Source organism: Amphiura filiformis, chromosome 6 (assembly GCF_039555335.1).
Source record: "Amphiura filiformis chromosome 6, Afil_fr2py, whole genome shotgun sequence".
Classification (NCBI taxonomy): domain Eukaryota; kingdom Metazoa; phylum Echinodermata; class Ophiuroidea; order Amphilepidida; family Amphiuridae; genus Amphiura; species Amphiura filiformis.
Genome location: NC_092633.1, coordinates 47,513,515 through 47,533,662, shown reverse-complemented (window position 1 = coordinate 47,533,662; position 20,148 = coordinate 47,513,515). Strand labels below are relative to the sequence as shown.

The 20,148-nt window shown below is 37.0% G+C and overlaps 1 protein-coding gene across 1 annotated transcript in view; it reads left to right on the top strand.

Annotated features, from left to right (window-relative positions):
• Window positions 1-20,148, top strand: part of LOC140155518 (O-acyltransferase like protein-like) — a 46,596-nt gene that overhangs the window by 14,121 nt on the left and 12,327 nt on the right. The window contains exons 9-13 of the mRNA XM_072178388.1: window positions 1,662-1,813; window positions 3,584-3,705; window positions 10,636-10,715; window positions 11,488-11,595; window positions 13,195-13,339. Coding sequence (XP_072034489.1) covers window positions 1,662-1,813; window positions 3,584-3,705; window positions 10,636-10,715; window positions 11,488-11,595; window positions 13,195-13,339 — 607 coding nt within the window. The remainder of the gene's footprint in view (window positions 1-1,661; window positions 1,814-3,583; window positions 3,706-10,635; window positions 10,716-11,487; window positions 11,596-13,194; window positions 13,340-20,148) is intronic.

Here is a 20,148-nt window from a genome sequence, read left to right as displayed (position 1 = left end):
TACTCCTTATTCCAGAAAGATACAGCAGTAAATTTTTTTTGATTTAAAAAATATTATCCTAGTCCTTTTGTTAGTTCTAACTGGCAAGTTATGAAAGACAAATTTAAATATTTGGGAAATTTTGGGAAATAAGGGTCAAAACATGCCTTGGTAGGGTGTTTTTCATATGCTGTGACAAACAAGCCCAAAGACTTGTACTAAGACTAATTTCAAGTTATGCATTCACATTTCATCACCGACCCAAATATCAACCAAAATATAAAAAAAATTAAAATTATGAACTAACTCTTGGAGTTCCTTATACAGTAAGCCAAACAATTAAGGCACCAGTTATGTTCACCTCCTGTATATCCTAAACAAAGACAGATATATGTCATAATTGGAACCAGCAGCCAATAGCTGCATCTTTTAGCTCAATTTAAGACCTCATTCGTTGAAATTGTTCAAGAAATAAAAACGCAGCGATCCCAAAACCCAAGGAAGATACCAATTTAAAAGTTGCAGTTTGCCTGATTAAATGCCCTATTGATTTGTACATTAAGCGTTCGTGAACAAGAAAACTAGCGCTGCGCTTCCATTGATTAGCACGTTAAAACTAGCGTCATGCTTTCACTGATTAGAACACAAAAGTGCAACTTTTAATTTTGTTTCTTCATTAGGTTCTAGACCACCGTTTTTCTTTAATTCTCAACCAAATTCAACAAATGAGGTCTTAAATCAGAGCTAAAGAGTACAGGTATTAGCTGCCTGTTTTAATTTTGACACATTTTTCTGGTTGCGATGGTTATTTGTGGAATGTCTAGGGTGTGCGCTCTTGAAGCAGCAAAGTCCCTGAATTGTTGTTTAATGGTTTATGGAATGATGTGGGGCCATAGTGGTCAGCGACAACCTGTAAAGTGTGCTGAGGCTTGTGGATCAACGTCTAGGCGTTGTGCCTGTGCGTAGCGCACTATAAATCACTGCGCTTTTTTTTCTCTCGTTATTTAGGATATACAGGGGTGAACACAACTTGTACCTTAATTTTTTGGCTTACTGTATATTTTGAAGACAACATCATTGTAATTAGAAATATTTCGGTGAATGTATGATATCAGTTTGATGTCATTCAAGAGTCCTGGTTGGAGCTAAATCATGTGGCATCACACATTCGTACCAAGGTCTAATTTTTTTTTTTAAAGCGCAGTGATTTATAGTGCACTACGCACAGGCACAATGCCTAGATGTTGATCCACAAACCTCAGCTGACCACTACGGCCCCACATTCCATAAACCATTTAATAATAATTCAGGGCCTTTGGTGCTACATGAGCGCACACCCTAGACATTCCACTAATAATCTTCGCAATCAGGATCAGCTCCCCGAGTTTTGTACGGGTTACAACGAGACAATTAGCAGTAGGTTCCTTGTCCAGGAGAATTTCAAGCTAACTCGATTTTTTAATGAGATCATACTAGGCAATGCCAGGGTTCGAACCTGCAACCTCTCGCACCATAGTCGAATGCTTTATCGATTGAGCTAACTTGACTGCTATTTAGAAACAAGTCTTCTCATTTATAATAACATCCAGTGAAAAATGTTCACTCACTATCCTGGATTTGAACCCTGGACCTTTGAATCACTAGACCGATGCTCTACATTGTTCATGTTGTGTCTTTTGCAGTGGTCTTCTTCTGGCATATCTAACACTGAAAGCGTTGAAGAAAGGTGATGGCAAAATAAACTGGGGCCTTTTCATCTTCCACCGGTTTTATCGTATCACTCCTCTGTACATGTTGATATTGGGTGTCTGGTCTACCCTCCCTGCACATTTAGGTAAGTATCACCCCTCTATACATAACCTGCATATAAGGTAGGTATGGAATTAGAGAATAAAATATAGGACAAAAGACAAAATCCTATCTTTTATTCTCATTCTTATTCAGTTTTAATGTAATTTTTACGAGAAAAACTGCCTTTTTTCAGAAAAAAATAAAGTTACTTTTGTGAGGACATCGAACATCCCCGTTGTTTTAAATGAACAAAACCATCACGAACATCTAAGCCGCCCGAATCGCGTTCTTAGTTCTCGCCGTATTACGCGAATGCATTATCGCTACGATCATTGAGGAGCAACAAGCGTGCAGCCGTTGCATGGCGGTGCGCGCACTGACTAATATCACTATCAACTATTGTGAGATATTATACACCAGAAAACCAATCAAATTACGGGAATTCTTTACAAGATGCACCCATTGAATAAGAATGTGAAATATATTGATTAAATTATTGTTGTTGTTTTTTGCTTGCTTAATTGCCTGTTAAAGCAAAAAAAATAGATTTCATGTGTCTCATGAAAAAATTTGTCTCATGTGTTCCTGCATGCATTTGATTTATGCTGCATGTTTGCTCAAGCAAAATTGCAGAAGTTGAATTTTATTTTTTGTTACATTTGAGCAGAATTTTGCCAAAAATTGGCTGTAAAATCAATGTTCGATTTCACTTCCATGTCCAATCTACCCCAGAACGAACCCAACCCAATTCAAAGCAAACCTGATATACCCGACCCACAGGTGATTTTTCTAGACTGGACTGGGAGGGTTTTGAGAGGGTCTGTAGTCTATCAATTGGTATCCAATGATTTTATCAAGAAACGATGTAAACCAAAGTAAATTTCAACTTTCAAGGGAATCACATGAATGCATTATCCAATCACTGTGGCACTGTCCAGGGCCGTAGCAAGGTTGAAAAATGTGGGGCGGCCATCACAAATGTGGGGCGGCCAAATTACAAATAAATGCCCAAATTGAAATAAAGATATATAGAAAAACATAACAAATTTCTAAAAAAGTGGGGCGGCCATGGCATCCCCGGCCGCCCCGCTTGCTACGGCCCTGGCACTGTCTATTGGTTGGAAAATACTGTGCATACATTTTCTGAAATGCTACATTGATTTTTGTCTTGCTTTAAATTATTTCCCCCGACCCGAATGTAAAGTTGCTCCGACCCAACCCGACCCAACCCAACCCAACCCAACCCAACTTTCGTGTTCCCCGGACCGGACCGGAAAATATGTGGAAGATGGATCCCTAACCCGGTTTCAGTCCGGTCCAGGGAATTTCAGGTTTTCGGGGTGCCCCGTAGGGCACTAGTCTCCATTTCTGGAGTGCTTGAGATTAGTATGGCAAGTTGGATATAATAAATAAGCTTTTTTCCTTAAGGGGGTACTACACCCCTGCTCAATTTTGTGCCAATTTTTGCCTTTTTCTCAAAAATTATAGCGCATTGGGGACAAGTAAGATATGTATATTATAGGGCAAGGACTACAACTAATGCACTGGAAATTTTATTTCAGCACATACAGTTCAGTCGTGGAGTTACAGTCAAAAATGAGGGAAAACCAATATTTGATCAATAAATCAAAACTACTTGCTTTGAGTTGCTGAATTTTTAGTACAGTAGTTGTAGTCCTTGCCCCTATAATATACATATCTTACTTGTCACCAATGTGCTATAATTTTTGCGAAAAATACAAAAATATGCACAAAATTGGCCAGGGGTGTAGTACCCCTTAATGTTGTTTTTCTTTGTGATAAATTGATTCAGCGGATGGACCTACCGTCCAGTGGATCTTTCATGGAGCCCGTGACACATGCCGTAGGCTTTGGTGGACCAATTTCCTGTACATTAATAACCTCCACCCATTTCCTGGGGACCTTGGGGGACAGGTAAGATCAAACCATAGACTTTGGATACAGGGATGATGTACTCAATATAATTCATAATAACCTCCACCCATTTCCTGGGGACCTTGGGGACAGGTAAGATAAAACCATAGACTTTGGATACAGGGATGATGTACTCAATATAATTCATAATACGCTCCACCCATTTCCTGGGGACCTTGGGGGACAGGTAAGATAAGACCATAGACTTTGGATACAGGGATGATGTACTCAATATAATTCATAATAACCTCCACCCATTTCCTGGGGACCTTGGGGGACAGGTAAGATTAAACCATAGACTTTGGATACAGGGATGATGTACTCAATATAATTCATAATAACCTCCACCCATTTCCTGGGGACCTTGGGGGACAGGTAAGATTAAACCATAGACTTTGGATACAGGGATGATGTACTCAATATAATTCATAATAACCTCCACCCATTTCCTGGGGACCTTGGGGACAGGTAAGATCAAACCATAGACTTTGGATACAGGGATGATGTACTCAATATAATTCATAATAACCTCCACCCATTTCCTGGGGACCTTGGGGACAGGTAAGATAAAACCATAGACTTTGGATACAGGGATGATGTACTCAATATAATTCATAATAACCTCCACCCATTTCCTGGGGACCTTGGGGGACAGGTAAGATCAAACCATAGAGTTTGGATACAGGGATGATGTACTCAATATAATTCATAATACGCTCCACCCATTTCCTGGGGACCTTGGGGGACAAGTAAGATAAAATCATACACTTTCGATACAGGGATGATGTACTCAATATAATTCATAATAACCTCCACCCATTTCCTGGGGACCTTGGGGGACAGGTAAGATCAAACCATAGACTTTGGATACAGGGATGATGTACTCAATATAATTCATAATAACCTCCACCCATTTCCTGGGGACCTTGGGGGACAGGTAAGATAAAACCATAGACTTTCGATACAGGGATGATGTACTCAATATAATTCATAATAACCTCCACCCATTTCCTGGGGACCTTGAGGGACAGGTAAGATAAAACCATAGACTTTGGATACAGGGATGATGTACTCAATATAATTCATAATAAGCTCCACCCATTTCCTGGGGACCTTGGGGGACAGGTAAGATAAAACCATAGACTTTGGATACAGGGATGATGTACTCAATATAATTCATAATAACCTCCACCCATTTCCTGGGGACCTTGGGGGACAGGTAAGATAAAATCATACACTTTCGATACAGGGATGATGTACTCAATATAATTCATAATAACCTCCACCCATTTCCTGGGGACCTTGAGGGACAGGTAAGATAAAACCATAGACTTTGGATACAGGGATGATGTACTCAATATAATTCATAATAACCTCCACCCATTTCCTGGGGACCTTGGGGGACAGGTAAGATAAAACCATAGACTTTGGATACAGGGATGATGTACTCAATATAATTCATAATAACCTCCACCCATTTCCTGGGGACCTTGGGGGACAGGTAAGATCAAACCATAGACTTTGGATACAGGGATGATGTACTCAATATAATTCATAATAACCTCCACCCATTTCCTGGGGACCTTGGGGGACAGGTAAGATCAAACCATAGACTTTGGATACAGGGATGATGTACTCAATATAATTCATAATAACCTCCACCCATTTCCTGGGGACCTTGGGGGACAGGTAAGATAAAACCATAGACTTTCGATACAGGGATGATGTACTCAATATGATATTCAATCAGTGTGTTTCTATTCTCTTGGTCGGGCTGACGGCACAAAGGGGAAATAGCCTTGTAAAACCAGTGTGCGCATGTGCAGTTCCCATTTAGATCAGGGGTCGGAAGGTGGAAGGTCACTTTGCAGAAATGGGGATACCTACCAGATGGACAAAACACTACCTGTGAGTGTTGAACGGTTCCACAGACTATGGAACACCTGTTGGTCTGTCCACAGATGGGGCAACATTGCACACATGAGGACCTAGCTGAATTCAATGATTCTGCTCGTCACTGCGTCAGCTATTGGCTTGGGCGCATTTGACCTTGCGCTTGGACGCGCTAAGAAGAAGAAGTTCCCATTTCTCGAGCTGGTTGCTATGCGCGGGCTTGTGCAAAGGGGACGAAGCGGACAATATTCCTGGATGTCCGATCAAGTGAATACTTTGATCACCTCGTAATCGGCGGGAAATGTTAGGCTTTTACCAGTATGCCGAAAAATAGATCCACATTAAGAGTGACATCGTTGACCTGTCTGATCTATATTGTGTATGTTGAATAAAGTAGGCAAAGTATAGGATTTTAATTAATAATTCGTAATACTTCTGACGAGTTATCACAAAACAATTCTCGAATGAAAATACATTGATATTAATCCGCGATGTCATAAGGCCCACCGATTACGAGCTGATCAGACTGTACTGAGCAAACAGTTGCTGAGTGAATTCGGGTGATTCAAGAAATAAGCGGTAACGGCACCAGTAGAAACAGATCGGGTGAAGGTGAATGCAGGGTGACGGTACATGAGTGAACCTCAGCATCATCCATCAACCAGCTTTTGAGGTGGTTATTTGTGATGCGGTAACGTTTGCAGTAGAAACAATTTGGATGATGATTTTGCTGCCTACTACAAATGAGTTAGCCTACTACAAAATAGTACGAGCAATGGAGATTTGTTTGTGAAAAGTAATAACTTGGTATGGGGATTGGATATGGTGGCCTGATGGGCTGTATAATTTTGTGTCATGTTATTTGCATATTTATGAATATTAATGAGCTTATTTACATTTTTGGCCAACATTTTCATTAATTCACTCTGCAGCTTAAATGCAATAACCGATCAACTTCAAACTTGGTATGGTGATTGGATATGTTGGCCTGATGTCCTGTATAGTTATATGGCATATTATTGGCATATTTATGAAACTGGACCTTCAGCTAATCAAATGCTTGTAACTTTATTTCTTGAAGTCACATTGGATTCAATGTGGTGTCATAATGTGCAGGATTTGATAGTGCATCTATCAAAAAAACTAATTTGCTCCAATATTGTTCAGTTTGGAAATTGTGATTATTTTTTCCAAGTGTAAGGATACTTTCTTGGCGCAGTATATGACTTTCTTACAGGAAACATTCATATTGTCCCACTGCATTAATTTTATTCATAAGTCTCAATGTTTTGAATGTTAAACATGTTAAATAAAAGGATGAAAACACCAGATATTTGCACACAATCCCACAGGTATGGCCAACTGGCCACATGTGTACAAAAGCCAGACATACCAAGGTCAGAAACCCCATTGGGTTATGAGAATGTCTTTAAATATCCTCTGGCGATTAACCTTCCTGCTGAAGCTGGCCCTTGATATAATGATGTTATAGGTGATTTTTGATTACTTTTTATATCGGAACTTCAATTTTGTCCTGTAACTGTTTAGAATTTTCGAACCATCAATGCAGTTTACAACACCAACCTTTGTCCTAATTCCTAAATTATAAATCAAAGTTGTGTTAACAGGATATAGTGGGTGATTGGATTATTTCCTATTATCAAGTTAGATAAAAGTGTATAGCCTGTATATTAAAAAGATACTATCCTTAAATTGACCGATTGAACCAGGCCCGTACGCTGGATTTCATTTTGAGGGTGCTGATTTTGAAAAAGCGGATCTTTTTCCAAGGGGGGGCGATTTTGTGAAAAGTGGATAAAATTTTGACCTTTTTTGTCCATAAAAACATAAAAAACCTGAAATTTTGGGACTTTTTGTATACTTTTCCAAATTTGGGGGGGGGGCACCCGCACCCCCCTGCGTACGGGCCTGGATTGAACTATTTCAATCTTTTACCGACCATCATCAAAATTCATTCATTCATTCATTCACGCTTACAATAATACTACAAAGTTGCAAAAAAATGAAAAATTTGCTAGAAAATTAGGACATGCATCCTGTGTTTCCAATTGAAATACACAGGAAGACCACCTGCTGTGCCAAAGGTCACTTTTCCAGACATCCTGTCTAGAAGCTGTAATGTCAGCGCCCATCTAGTCACATGGGCATTAAATTAAGTGCCTTTATTTAAATACTCTAAGACAACTGATTAAAGTAATCCATAATGTGACAGTGGACCATTTTGACGCTACATACATGCTATGCAGATTATTTTGTGCATCATAGTTATACTATTGCAGGAAATTTTTTTCAGAACTGCAAATTTAAAATCCCATAATTTTTTTTATTTTTACACATAGGTCTTGATGGGTCACTGTTTGTAACAGGGAATACAAGAAAAGATAAAACCCCAAACTCATTAATGATTGATCTGTGTGCAAGCCATAAAATGTTAAAAGTTTTGAGATATTTTCTAAAAATTTCAAGAGCTATTGTAAGAACCACTTAACTTATATATATATATTAGGCTTGTTTGTACTCATTTTAATGCATTTTTCATGCCGATTCCAAATTTGGTCATGAAAATTTACAACAGGCCTTTAAGGGTGGGGTATGAACCTTTGGACAGTATTTATTGTGGGACATTAGAGCACATCAGACATATCGAATTGCATTCTGAATACGAAGAATGTCCTTCTGATATCAAATAATTTTGATTTTTTTGAAATTCGCAATGTAATACACATTTTATGGCTGGCAAATAATTAAAAATTGATATTTTTGATATTTAACAGTACTCGAAGTTAACTTTATAAATCTGATAATATGTACTTAAAGTTTTGTGTCATGTTATTTGCATGTTATGATATTTATATTATACATCTTTGTAGGGGGCTACCTTAAGGGCTGGGGTATGAACGTTTGGACTGTATTTATTGTGGGACATTGGAACACATCAGACATATCAAATTGCATTCTGAATACGAAGAATGTCCTTCTGATATCAAATAATTTTGATTTTTTGAAATTCGCAATGTAATACACATTTTAGGCCAATGGAACTCGATTATTAGTTTCCGATTGGATGTTTGAAAAAAAAGACGAGGTCGCTATTTCATTATTCATTATTCGGTCTCTTTTCATTATCCATTATGTCAACAAAATCAATGATTTTATGAACAGCTTTCTCCAAATTTAGGTTCCCCACCAGTACCAAAGTATATTATTGTTGATGAAAGACCATCTCAAAACCGGTAATAGGCCTAATACTTAAATCATCTTTACAGACATTTTGCAACAGATTGAGAAAAGATTTGAATTTGTTTTCATAAAAAATGAAAAGAAATTTGCAATTTTGTAATCACTAGAAACATGATGAGGTAATCCTTAAATTTCCATTATTTACTACATCCTCTACCCCTACAACTAAGAAAAACTGCTGATTATGATCAGCAGGGGATGTCAGACATTTTGAGAGTTTCAATTTTGATTATTTCCATTTCAATTTTCAGATAATTGACTTTTTTATGAAAATAATGAAAGTTTTGGTCAAATTCAAAAAGTGATGCGGGCGGTCAATAGGAAACTAACAATCGAATTCCATTAGCCTTATGGCAGATCATTAAAATTGATATTTTTGATATTTAACAGTACTGAAATAAACTTTATAAATCTGATGATTTATACTTAAAGTGTATGTAGGTGGGATGAAAAGCCAAGCGATCAATTGAAAATTTGACCTTTCAGATTGAAGATATGGATTTTTTCCCAAAACACCAAAAAAAAAGAAGGTATTTTTGGGGAAAAAATCCATATCGTCAATATGAAAGGTCATAATTTTCAATTGATCGTCGGCTTTTCCTCCCAGCTACATACACTTTAAGAATATATCATTAGATTTATAAAATTTACCTCAAGACTGTTATATATCAAAAATGTGAAAAATATCAAATTTTAATAATTTGTCATTAAATTTGTATTATATCGTAAATTTCAAAAAATGAAAATTATTTGATATCAGAAAGACATTCTTTGTATTCAGAATGCAATTTGATATATCTGATGTGCTCTCATGTCCCACAAAAAATACTGTTGAAACGCTCAAAACGCTCATTCCAGATCTCTTAAGGGCTGGGGTATGAGCGTTTGGACAGTATTTATTTTGGGACATCAGAGCATCAGACATATCGAATTGCATTCTGAATACGAAGAATGTCATTCTGATATCAAATAATTTTGATTTTTGAAATTCGCAATTTAATACACATTTTATGGCAAATCATTAAAATTGATATTTTTGATATTTAACAGTACTTGAAGTAAACTTTATAAATCTGATGATTTATACTTAAAGTGTATGTAGGTGGGATGAAAAGTCGACGATCAATTGAAAATTTTGACCTTTCAGATTGAAGATATGGATTTTTTTCCCAAAACACCAAAAAAATTAGGTCTTTTGGGAAAAAATCCATATCATCAATATGAAAGGTCAAAATTTTCAATTGACCGTCGGCTTTTCCTCCCCTGCTACATACACTTTAAGAATATATCATTAGATTTATATAATTTACTTCGAGGACTGTTATATATCAAAAATTTGAAAAATATCAAATTTTTATAATTTGTCATAAAATTTGTATTATATTGTGATTTTCAAAAATGAAAATTATTTGATATCAGAAAGACATGCTTCAGTATTCAGAATGCAATTCGATAGGTCCGAGGTGCTCTCATGTCCCACAAAAAATACTGTCGAAACGCAATAAAGGCTCATTTTAGATCCCTTAATGAAATAAATTCATTCATTCTTTCATTGCTATTCAGCTTTGCAGTTCCGCCATTATGCACTATATGTGGGAGAGCCTCGAACTGGCAGCATACATGAAAGGAAGAATTATGTAACCTTACACAGAACGTTATGACTAGTTCAATTCCCATTCATGTATGCTGCCAGTTCGAGGCTCTCCCCGCACATAGTGCATAATGGCGGAACCGTGCAAGTAGCGAATATGTCATTCCTTTTTATGTTTTCTACAGTGCATGGGCTGGAGTTGGTACCTCGCTAATGACATGCAGTTCTTCATTATCTCTCCAATCATTCTCTACTTGCTGTACAAGTAAGTATTTATCATTGATCAGGAGTAATGGATCATTACAATACAACACAATACAATACAATACAATACAGAGAGTGTTTAAAGGGCAGGTCTATAGCAAAAACAAGTTTATCTCTATTAGAAGAGAATAATTATTACATTACAAGTTGACACTTGTTGCAATTTTTTTGCGTATTTCTCCTGAAAAAGGAGAAATTGTGTGGGTAAAGTTCAGCCTCGTATGTGTTCTTCCCCCGTTTGAAGCGTACGTGTTCTCCCCCGTTTGGCTGGTGACGTAGGTAAATGAAGCGGGCACTATATCACGCTCTCATCACACAATCACAATCACTTTGACAAGTTTGACATTAGCAACAAAGAGTTGTACTATCACTTACCATAACAATGCTGCATAACAATATGCACACCATTGTTCTCATTTTGGGAACAAAGCAAGCAAGGGGGTAAGGTGTCATAAAATTTTGTTGCCGAAATAGGGGAGTCGTAATTTTATTGATGCCGACTATTTGTAAATTTGGGACCCCCCCCTTCCCCTCTAGTGATGGGATAGTCAAGACAAAGATCCCGACAAAGATAAGCATTGCAAGATAGGACTAGTCTCTTTGGAACATAATGATAATTATACCAGCAAAGGCAATTTGAAAATGATCCTTTGGCATATTGAAAACCAATGAAGTGATTTTAAAAGTCCAGCCTCAGAGCAGAAGTCCGTTAATCCCAGTATATTAATGGGCCATAATGAATTGTGTCATTTCATTATTTTGTTCCCATGTAGGAATCGCAAGATTGGCTTTGCTGTGATTGGCGGTATTCTACTCATATCTACATGTGCAACCATTGGGATTTCCTATCATTATGGTTTGAACATTGGCTTTAACCAAAAGTAAGTATTGCTGACTGTCTCTGATAGGGTACGTCTGATTGGTTAATTACATGATCAGTAACGTATCACAATGGAGCTTTTAGATCTCTTAGCAATTGTATGCTTACTCCACTTCAACCCTACTGATTATTTTTAACCACATCTCTGATTGGCTCAATACATGATATAGCCCTCTCTGGAACCAATCAAAATAGTTGTTATTTAGAGGCTGATAATTTTAATGGTGTTAAAGCAATAATATGTGATTTGCTCACAAGAACGTCCTCAATTTGTTTGTTTTTTAATTTCTACCTTTTGCATGATTGCACCCAATAGTGTATACCCAGTGAAAGACTGAAGTGCTTTAATTACAGTTTTTTCCCAGGTCAATGGGCTATTCTTTTTAAAATCCACACTACCCCTGTGGAAGATTTTCAAAATAGCTTCCACAGGGGGAGTATGTATTTCAAATGGAATGAATACATTAGGCAGCTCCATTTGAAACACACCCTCACTCTGTGGAAGATCCAGGTTGAATCTTTCTCAGGGGGTGTATGACATACAAATGGAGCTGCCTAATGTGTTCATTCCATTTGCCTGCCTAGCCCATTTGCCTGCCTCAGAAGCTAAATTTCCTAAATAAGTTTATGTAAATTTCCATGTCAATGAAGTTGATTTACTATTATTGATCGTTGATAACTAATGTATAGGTGACCCCGGAGTGACGTCACAAGCCGTTGACCTCCGTTGACAACAAATCCGATTCAGAAGTCAAATTTGTAGTTTTCTGTGGTTTGTCCCTTTTCAAATCGGCCAAAATACTACCATTTCTATAACTTCTACATGGGGCCTCCAGCCAACAACAAAAATAAAGACTCTCCTCTACATGTTCATGTGTTCAGCTTCACATAAAATGCAATTTTAAGCCAAGTATTTAACCTTTATTTTACCGAAAATCGGCCGAGAAATTTGCTTGATTCAAGGTCAAAACAGAACGTAAACAACCGAATGAGCTCTGCTACAAGTCTTCAAGTAGTCGCTCAGCTGCACGATCTATTGTGGGTTGAAAAGCGTAAGTGTAGCCGACTGTAGCGTCATGTAAAATAAGTACCCGGATGGCCGGGGTGACCTATAGACTGATTTAGTGAATTGTACCTAGAGGGAATCACAGGTGCGACAAGACCTTCACAGTTAGGCAAACGGAAAATTGCTTGATTGTCCCTGCAGATCACCTCCAGTGGCAGGGTCGACCAGTCAGTCAGATTTTAAAAACTATAGGCCTTTATTTTTTTAGGTCAAATGGGTGTGAATTTTGTTACTGTATTACTTCATTCCTATTTTAAAACAGTTTAGAAAAAAATGTTTAAAATCTTTTCAGGATGTCAAAAAAAGACCTTTTCTGGAATTTCTGAAATAGGGTTGGTAGCCTTTTGTGTAGTAGAACTTTTTTAGCAGATTAGGATGCACTATTAGCTTGGAACGGTCCATGGATTTCCCATGGATTAGCATGTGTCCCTCACGGACCAACCTGGTTAAACAAACAGACACTCAAAAGCAATTTGTTGGCCTTTTAGGGTATTCAATAATGCATTACCGATTTTCTACATGGTTCCTTTTCAGACCATTTAATAACAACACGGCAGATCACCCAACAGCAGATCACCTGTATGGCAAGCCATACCATCGCATACCGCCATACCTTATTGGAATCATTGTCGGTTATTTCCTGTTCAAGCTGGAAGGCAAGAAGTTTGACATCCCACGGGTAAGACACAGGATTGACCCATAATTCATTGTGGTTAGACTCAAGATGTTGTCATTTGATGTGACATTGATTTGTGATGCACAGTAACGATGTTTGCTAAATGATGTGAGCATCGACATGACCTCAAATGACAACATTGTGGGTCTGATCGAATTACAGGATTTAATGAAAAGGTCAAAAATATTTGACAAAAGTTTCGGCTTTGATCGCAGATCAAATCGGCAAAAAAGTCACCCAATTTGTCTCTTTTGGCTTTTTTATTGGCAGGAAACAACCGAATGTCACGGGACCCAGTGTCAAAAGTCAACCAATTTTAACTTGCTGTGGCATATAGCATGAGCTATCCGATGGGGGGGGGGGCACCAAACCGGATTGAGGGTTTTTTTAATTTTTAAAATGCTTGGTGGTGGGGACGTGCCAACAGTGGGTGTATTGGGTATATGACTCTGAAGATTGTTCCTTGACCTAAAACCAATCAAAATGAATGTGCTCTCTCCCAGTAGTGTTGCCAGGGGGGAGCAGAGTGACCCCCTGACAAAAATAAAGGAGAAAAGTGCCCCTCTGACAAAAATGAGAGGAAATCGGGAAGGCGGAGGAAAAGAAACAAAATTCACCCCGATCATGGGCCAAAATAGTGTAAAATACCAAAAGCACATTGTCCCAATAAATCCCTTCTCAGACTTAACATGTACAGTCTCTAAAAAAAACGGGTATATATGTTTGTATTTATTTCACCAATAATACCGTCATTTCGAACTGGCAACCATGCTCGGGTAACACGTGTTTTCTGTGCGGGTGAGAAAATCATCTTTTGGAGATGTCTTATGGCCGTTTTTGGAGAAAATTTCTTTAATTTGACGATGGTATAGTTGAATGGTGGTGTTCAGGAACGTTTTGGGTCGATTTTAGGGTGATGAGTGCTGACACTAAACGAAAAAGAAGGAGAAGAGCCTCGTCGGCGAATGGACATACTAATGATACTGTGAACGCTGCATACCCTAGTGTGCATGTACATGCAAAACAGCTGCAGGACAAGATGGACGGAGGAAATGAGCTGAGAGAAATAAATCATAAACTGGACAAACTTGACGGCATTATGAAAAAGTTAGATAACATGGATGACAAACTGGACAGTATGGATAAAAAGACTGACAGCGCAAGAACAAGAGATAAAAAGAATGCAAGCCCAAGTGGCAGATAACATTGAAAAACTGTTCAATTTGGAAGACAGAGTTGACAACGCGAGCCCAACATCTGAAATTATAAAAAATCTGACTGATCAAACTGAGGATTTGGCTAACAGACTTAGACGGAATAATATTGTAATGCACAATGTTCCAGAAGGAGCAGAAGGAGAAAATGTTTATGACTGTTCTTCGTTTGTTAAGAAATTTCTTGTGGAGCACATGAAAATAGAAGATGCTGGGCAGTGGGAAATTGAAAGAGCCCACAGATCGCCAACAGGTCCCCCAGAATGGGCCGTATTCGACCAGTGACGGTGAAGTTTCTGAGATACAGGGATAGACTAACAACGCTGAAAGAAGCCCTCTAGCCCTGAAAGACAACCCTTTTCGTATGGAGGGAAGGCCGGGTGACTTCAATATCTATATCTCCGATGATGTGACATTCAAGCGGTCAGAAAGCAAAGGAGTATACTGGTGAAACTCAAGAAGCAATTGAAGAGCAAGTACCCCAAGAGACGAGCGTTTATCCCAGTATGTTGTGCCGCCGATTCTCCTGCGCGAGGACGAGAGCGGAGCCTTGGTACGGATGAGTCCCGGAGACACGCTAGCAGCATCATCATCATCAGATTCAGAATAACTTTGGATTATTTGGAAGGATTTTAAACTTCGCAGTGTTAATTTTTCCAAAGCTGGATTATAATTATAGTTTTTGTTCGATGGATCATACTGACAAGATGCTGTATTTTTGAGAGGAGTCACGGACAAAAGAGACATCTGGATCGCTGGTATGTTAGTGTATTTAAATATTAAATTAAAAGAAATTGACTTTTAAGCGACAATCAGTGTCTTCACTTCGCTTTATTATCTCATTTATAATATGAGATGAGTTACCAGTTATTAATGAACATTATATGGACTGAGTGGTACATATAAACTCTTTTTGTCATGTGAGTGACATCTGCATATTGTCAGTTGTGTAAAAATTGCATAATGTATGGTAAATGTTGACAATGTTTAAAAGTTGTTCGTAGCTTTGGTGGAATTTTTAGCTTTGTAATTGAGATTATCACTTGTATGCTATCATCACCAATATCTGAGACCATGGCAAAATGCTCTTTTAAATTATTGTTTCCTCCAATTTTGGTTTTCTCATTAAGCCCGATATAATACATTTTCTTTTAATTTGAAACGTGTTTGAGGTGAAATCTGATTTCGCCCGGTGAGTTTTTATTTCAGCCTTTTTTTGGCGAGGGTGGTTAGCCGAAACTCGCTCGAAATTCAGCGAGTCTAATTATCATAAGGATTTGAATTTGGAACTTGAAACGACAATGGACTTGGAAATATTATGTATACATGTTGTTATCAAAAAGACGTATGCGTGTTGGTTGTTTTTAATTTGGTTGTATATGAATGTGCAGTTGTGTTTATACAGATTACCCAGAGGTTGTAGTGAATGTACATGTACTGGTTTCACCATCAAGTTGATGGGTTTTACCCCGGGGGTTTTACAATACTGTGGAATGTAAACAAGGGTGCGAGTGCGCGTACGGACACCTGTGTTTGGTATCCAAAATTAACATATTATAATTATGATGTCAACAATGTCTGGAATAACTGATTTTAAAGTTAATTTGATGTCATTAAATGTTAAAGGCATCAGAGGTATAAACAAGCGCAGGAAAGTGCTTCATTGGTTAAGTAAAAAGCAGTCTGATATCATTTTACTACAAGAAACTTATAGTACAAGAGAGTTGGAAAAATACTTTAAAAACAATTGGAATGGTGATGTGTTTCTATCACATGGGACAAATCATAGCAAAGGCGTTGCAATTTTGATAAAGAACAATGTGGAGTTTGAAATTATTTCAATTATACTGACACGAAGGAAGATACATTATTTTAGACATGAAGGTGAACAATAACCCCATACTTTTGGTTAATGTGTATGCTCCGTGTAGAAATTCTCAGGAGCAAATGCCATTTTATAATAAATTAAAAGACATTCTCTCTGATTTGTACAGTGTTGATAAATGTATTATCTGTGGCGGGATTTTAATGTGATGTTGAATTATCATCTTGACAGAAGCGGGGGTAACCTGCACCAAAAAGCCTGTGTTGTTGATGCCGCTTTGAATTTAATGGATCAGTTAAACCTTATTGATATCTGGCGGGTTCGAAACCCAAATCTTAGAAAATATACTTGGCGCCAACGAAATCCCTTAATTCAGAGTAGACTTGATTACTGGTTTATTTCCGAGAACTTACAAGATTGGGTTAAAAAGTGTGATATTTGCCCTGCAATTAATACTGATCATTCTTCAATTCATCTTAATTTGGAACCTAATGATAATAATAATCATGGCCCTTCGTACTGGAAATTTAATGATTCTTTATGTGATGATGTTAAGTTTATTGGTGAGTTAAGGGCTGGGGTATGAACGTTTGGACAGTATTTATTTTGGGACATTAGAGCACATCAGACATATCGAATTGCATTCTGAATATAAAGAATGTCATTCCGATATCAGATAATTTTGATTTTTGAAATTGCAATTTAATACACATTTTATGGCAAATCATTAAAATTGATATTTTTGATATTTAACAGTACTTGAAGTAAACTTTATCAATCTTATGATTTATACTTAAAGTGTATGTAGGTGGGATGAAAAGTCGACGATTAATTGATAATTGTTACCTTTCATATTGAAGATATGGATTTTTTTTCCAAAACACCCAAAAAAATTAGGTCTTTTTGGGAAAAAATCCATATCTTCAATATGAAAGGTCAAAATTTCAATTGACCGTCGGCTTTTCCTCCCTGCTACATACACTTTAAGAATATATCATTAGATTTATATAATTTACTTTGAGGACTGTTATATATCAAAATTTGAAAAATATCAAATTTTTATAATTTGTCATAAAATTTGTATTATATTGTGATTTTTAAAAATGAAAATTATTTGATATCAGAAAGACATGCTTCAGATTCAGAATGCAATTCGATAGGTCTGAGGTGCTCTCATGTCCCACAAAAAATACTGTCGAAACGCAATAAACGCTCATTTTGGATCCCTTAAGAGATAAAAGATCAGAATGGATTGAAAAGTATAGTGATGTGACTGATCAAAGAATCCTTTGGGAGTTAATGAAGTATGAGATTCGTTGTTATACACAGTTGTACAGTAAAATTAAAGTTAAAGAAAGAAATTGTAAGGTTAATGACTTGGAAAAGAAGCTCAAACAGGCTGAAGATATACTTAATACCAATCCTAGTGATGAAGCAAATACTAATTGGGAGAAGTTGAAATCTGATCTTGATGATCATTATGAGTATGTAACCCAAGGAGTAGTTGTAAGATCTAGAGCAGACTGGTTGGAAAAAGGGGAGAAAAATAATAAGTTCTTTCTCAATCTGGAAAAGTCAAATAAAAGCAAAAGCACCATCAGATGCATGCTAAGTGAAGACGGTACAGAATGTGTTGATGAAAAGAATATTTTGAATGAGATTAAACATTTTTACTCTACTTTATACTCATCTAAAGAAGTTGATCTTGACTCGCCATCATCTCAACGCTTTTTTAATGATTCAATTCCCAAATTGTCAAATGATGACCAAAAGAGCTGTGAAGGTGAGCTCACGATCGAGGAATGTTATAAAATACTTAGCAGTATGAAAAATGGCAAGTCACCTGGCAATGATGGTCTCACAGTTCTATTTTATAAAACTTTTTGGGTTGAATTTGGATGTTTCCTAGTTGACTGCTTGAATGCAAGTTATAATTTGGGTGAATTAACAAATTCTCAAAAACAAGGTGTCATAACATTAATTTTGAAAAAAAATAAAGACAAACGTAAGGTGGAGAATTATAGACCCATTACTTTGCTTAATGTGGATTTGAAAATTGGGTCAAAAGTCATTGCCGAAAGGATTGCTAAGGTTTCTCCAAAATTAATCGGCTGTAACCAATCTGCTTTTGTCCCTGGTAGATATATTGGGGATGCTGTAAGAACTGTGGCTGATATTTTATATTTTACTAAAGAAAGAGACATCCCTGGAATTTTACTGTGTATAGATTTTGAAAAGGCATATGATTCAATAGATCATAAATTTATGCAACATGTAATGGAAAAGTTTAATTTTGGAAGTTCTATTCAGAAATGGATTGATACTTTTTATAATAATATCACAAGTTGTGTTATGAATAATGGTGTGTCGACCGGCCGGGTATTTCCCCATTAATCGTGGTCTTAGACAGGGTGATCCCCTGAGCTGTCAGCTCTTTAATTTGGCCATTGAAGTCCTTTGTATTCAGATGAATAATAATGAGGACATTGTGGGCATTCAAATCGATCCTAGCGATCGAGGTACACAGGTGAAAATGTCTTGTTATGCAGATGATATGTGTCTATTTGTTAAGGATATTGATTCAGTTTAATGTACTATGAAAGTGTTCAGGGAGTTTCAGTCATGTTCTGGTTTAAAAGTAAATAATAATAAGACCGAAGCAATGTGGATCGGAAGTGTCAGGGATAATAAAAACAAACCGCTGGATGTACAGTGGACTAAGACTGTAAAAATCTTAGGAATTTACTTTGCATATGAGGAAAAAGAGGTGATAAATCTGAACTACAATGATAGAATAAGATCTCTGGAATGTACATTAAATTTATGGAAACAGAGAGATTTAACAGCAATTGGCAAAATCTTGGTGATTAAAACATTTGGTTTATCAAAACTTCTCTATACTTCAGCAATGATTGGTATGCCATTAAGTATTCAAAAGAAGGTTAATGATATTATTTACAAGTTCATCTGGAATGGCCCAGATAAAATAAAACGGTCTGTTTTGTGTAGAGAATTAGATGAAGGTGGTTTGAAAATGGTTGACTTACAAGCAAAAATCAAAACACAATCTGTTATGTGGCTTAAGAGACTAATTATGCCAAACAAATCTGGTTGGAAAAGTATCTTAATATTTTATCTAAGAAACCTGGGTGGCACAGGTTTTCTGGAGTGTAATTTTGATTTTCGACCACTATCAGGAATTATTCCCCATTCTATTTGAATGCATTCAAATTATGGTCAAAGTTTAATTCAGGTGAGCCAAAAAATGCTATCGAGGTTTGCAAACAAGTGATTTAGAATAATAAGCGTATTCTGATTGGTAAAAAGTCGGTGTACTACTCTAAGTTTGAGGAAGCAGGCTTCCATACAATTTACGATTTCATTGATGACAAAGGAAATTTTAAGAATTTTGCTAACAGGATGGGTGATAACTATAATAGAATTGATGTGCTTAAATGGTTTGGACTGATTAATGCAATTCCAAAAAGTTGGCGTGACATGATTCGGAAGGAGGGGACGACCCTTCCAGAGGACTTAGGCATAGTGATCAACTTATCGAGAGGAAGTGTTCCACTTCTGAAACTGAAGTCCAGGGATGTTTATAAGTCATATATTGATAGCATTAAAACTGATCCTGTTAGCCAATTTTCATTAAAAAGAGTTTATAATATGACCGAAGCCGAATGTTGCGAGTTGTATTTAATGCCTTTCAGAGCTACGCTAGATGTGAAATTAAGATGGCTTCAGTACAGAATTACTCATAACATTTTGCC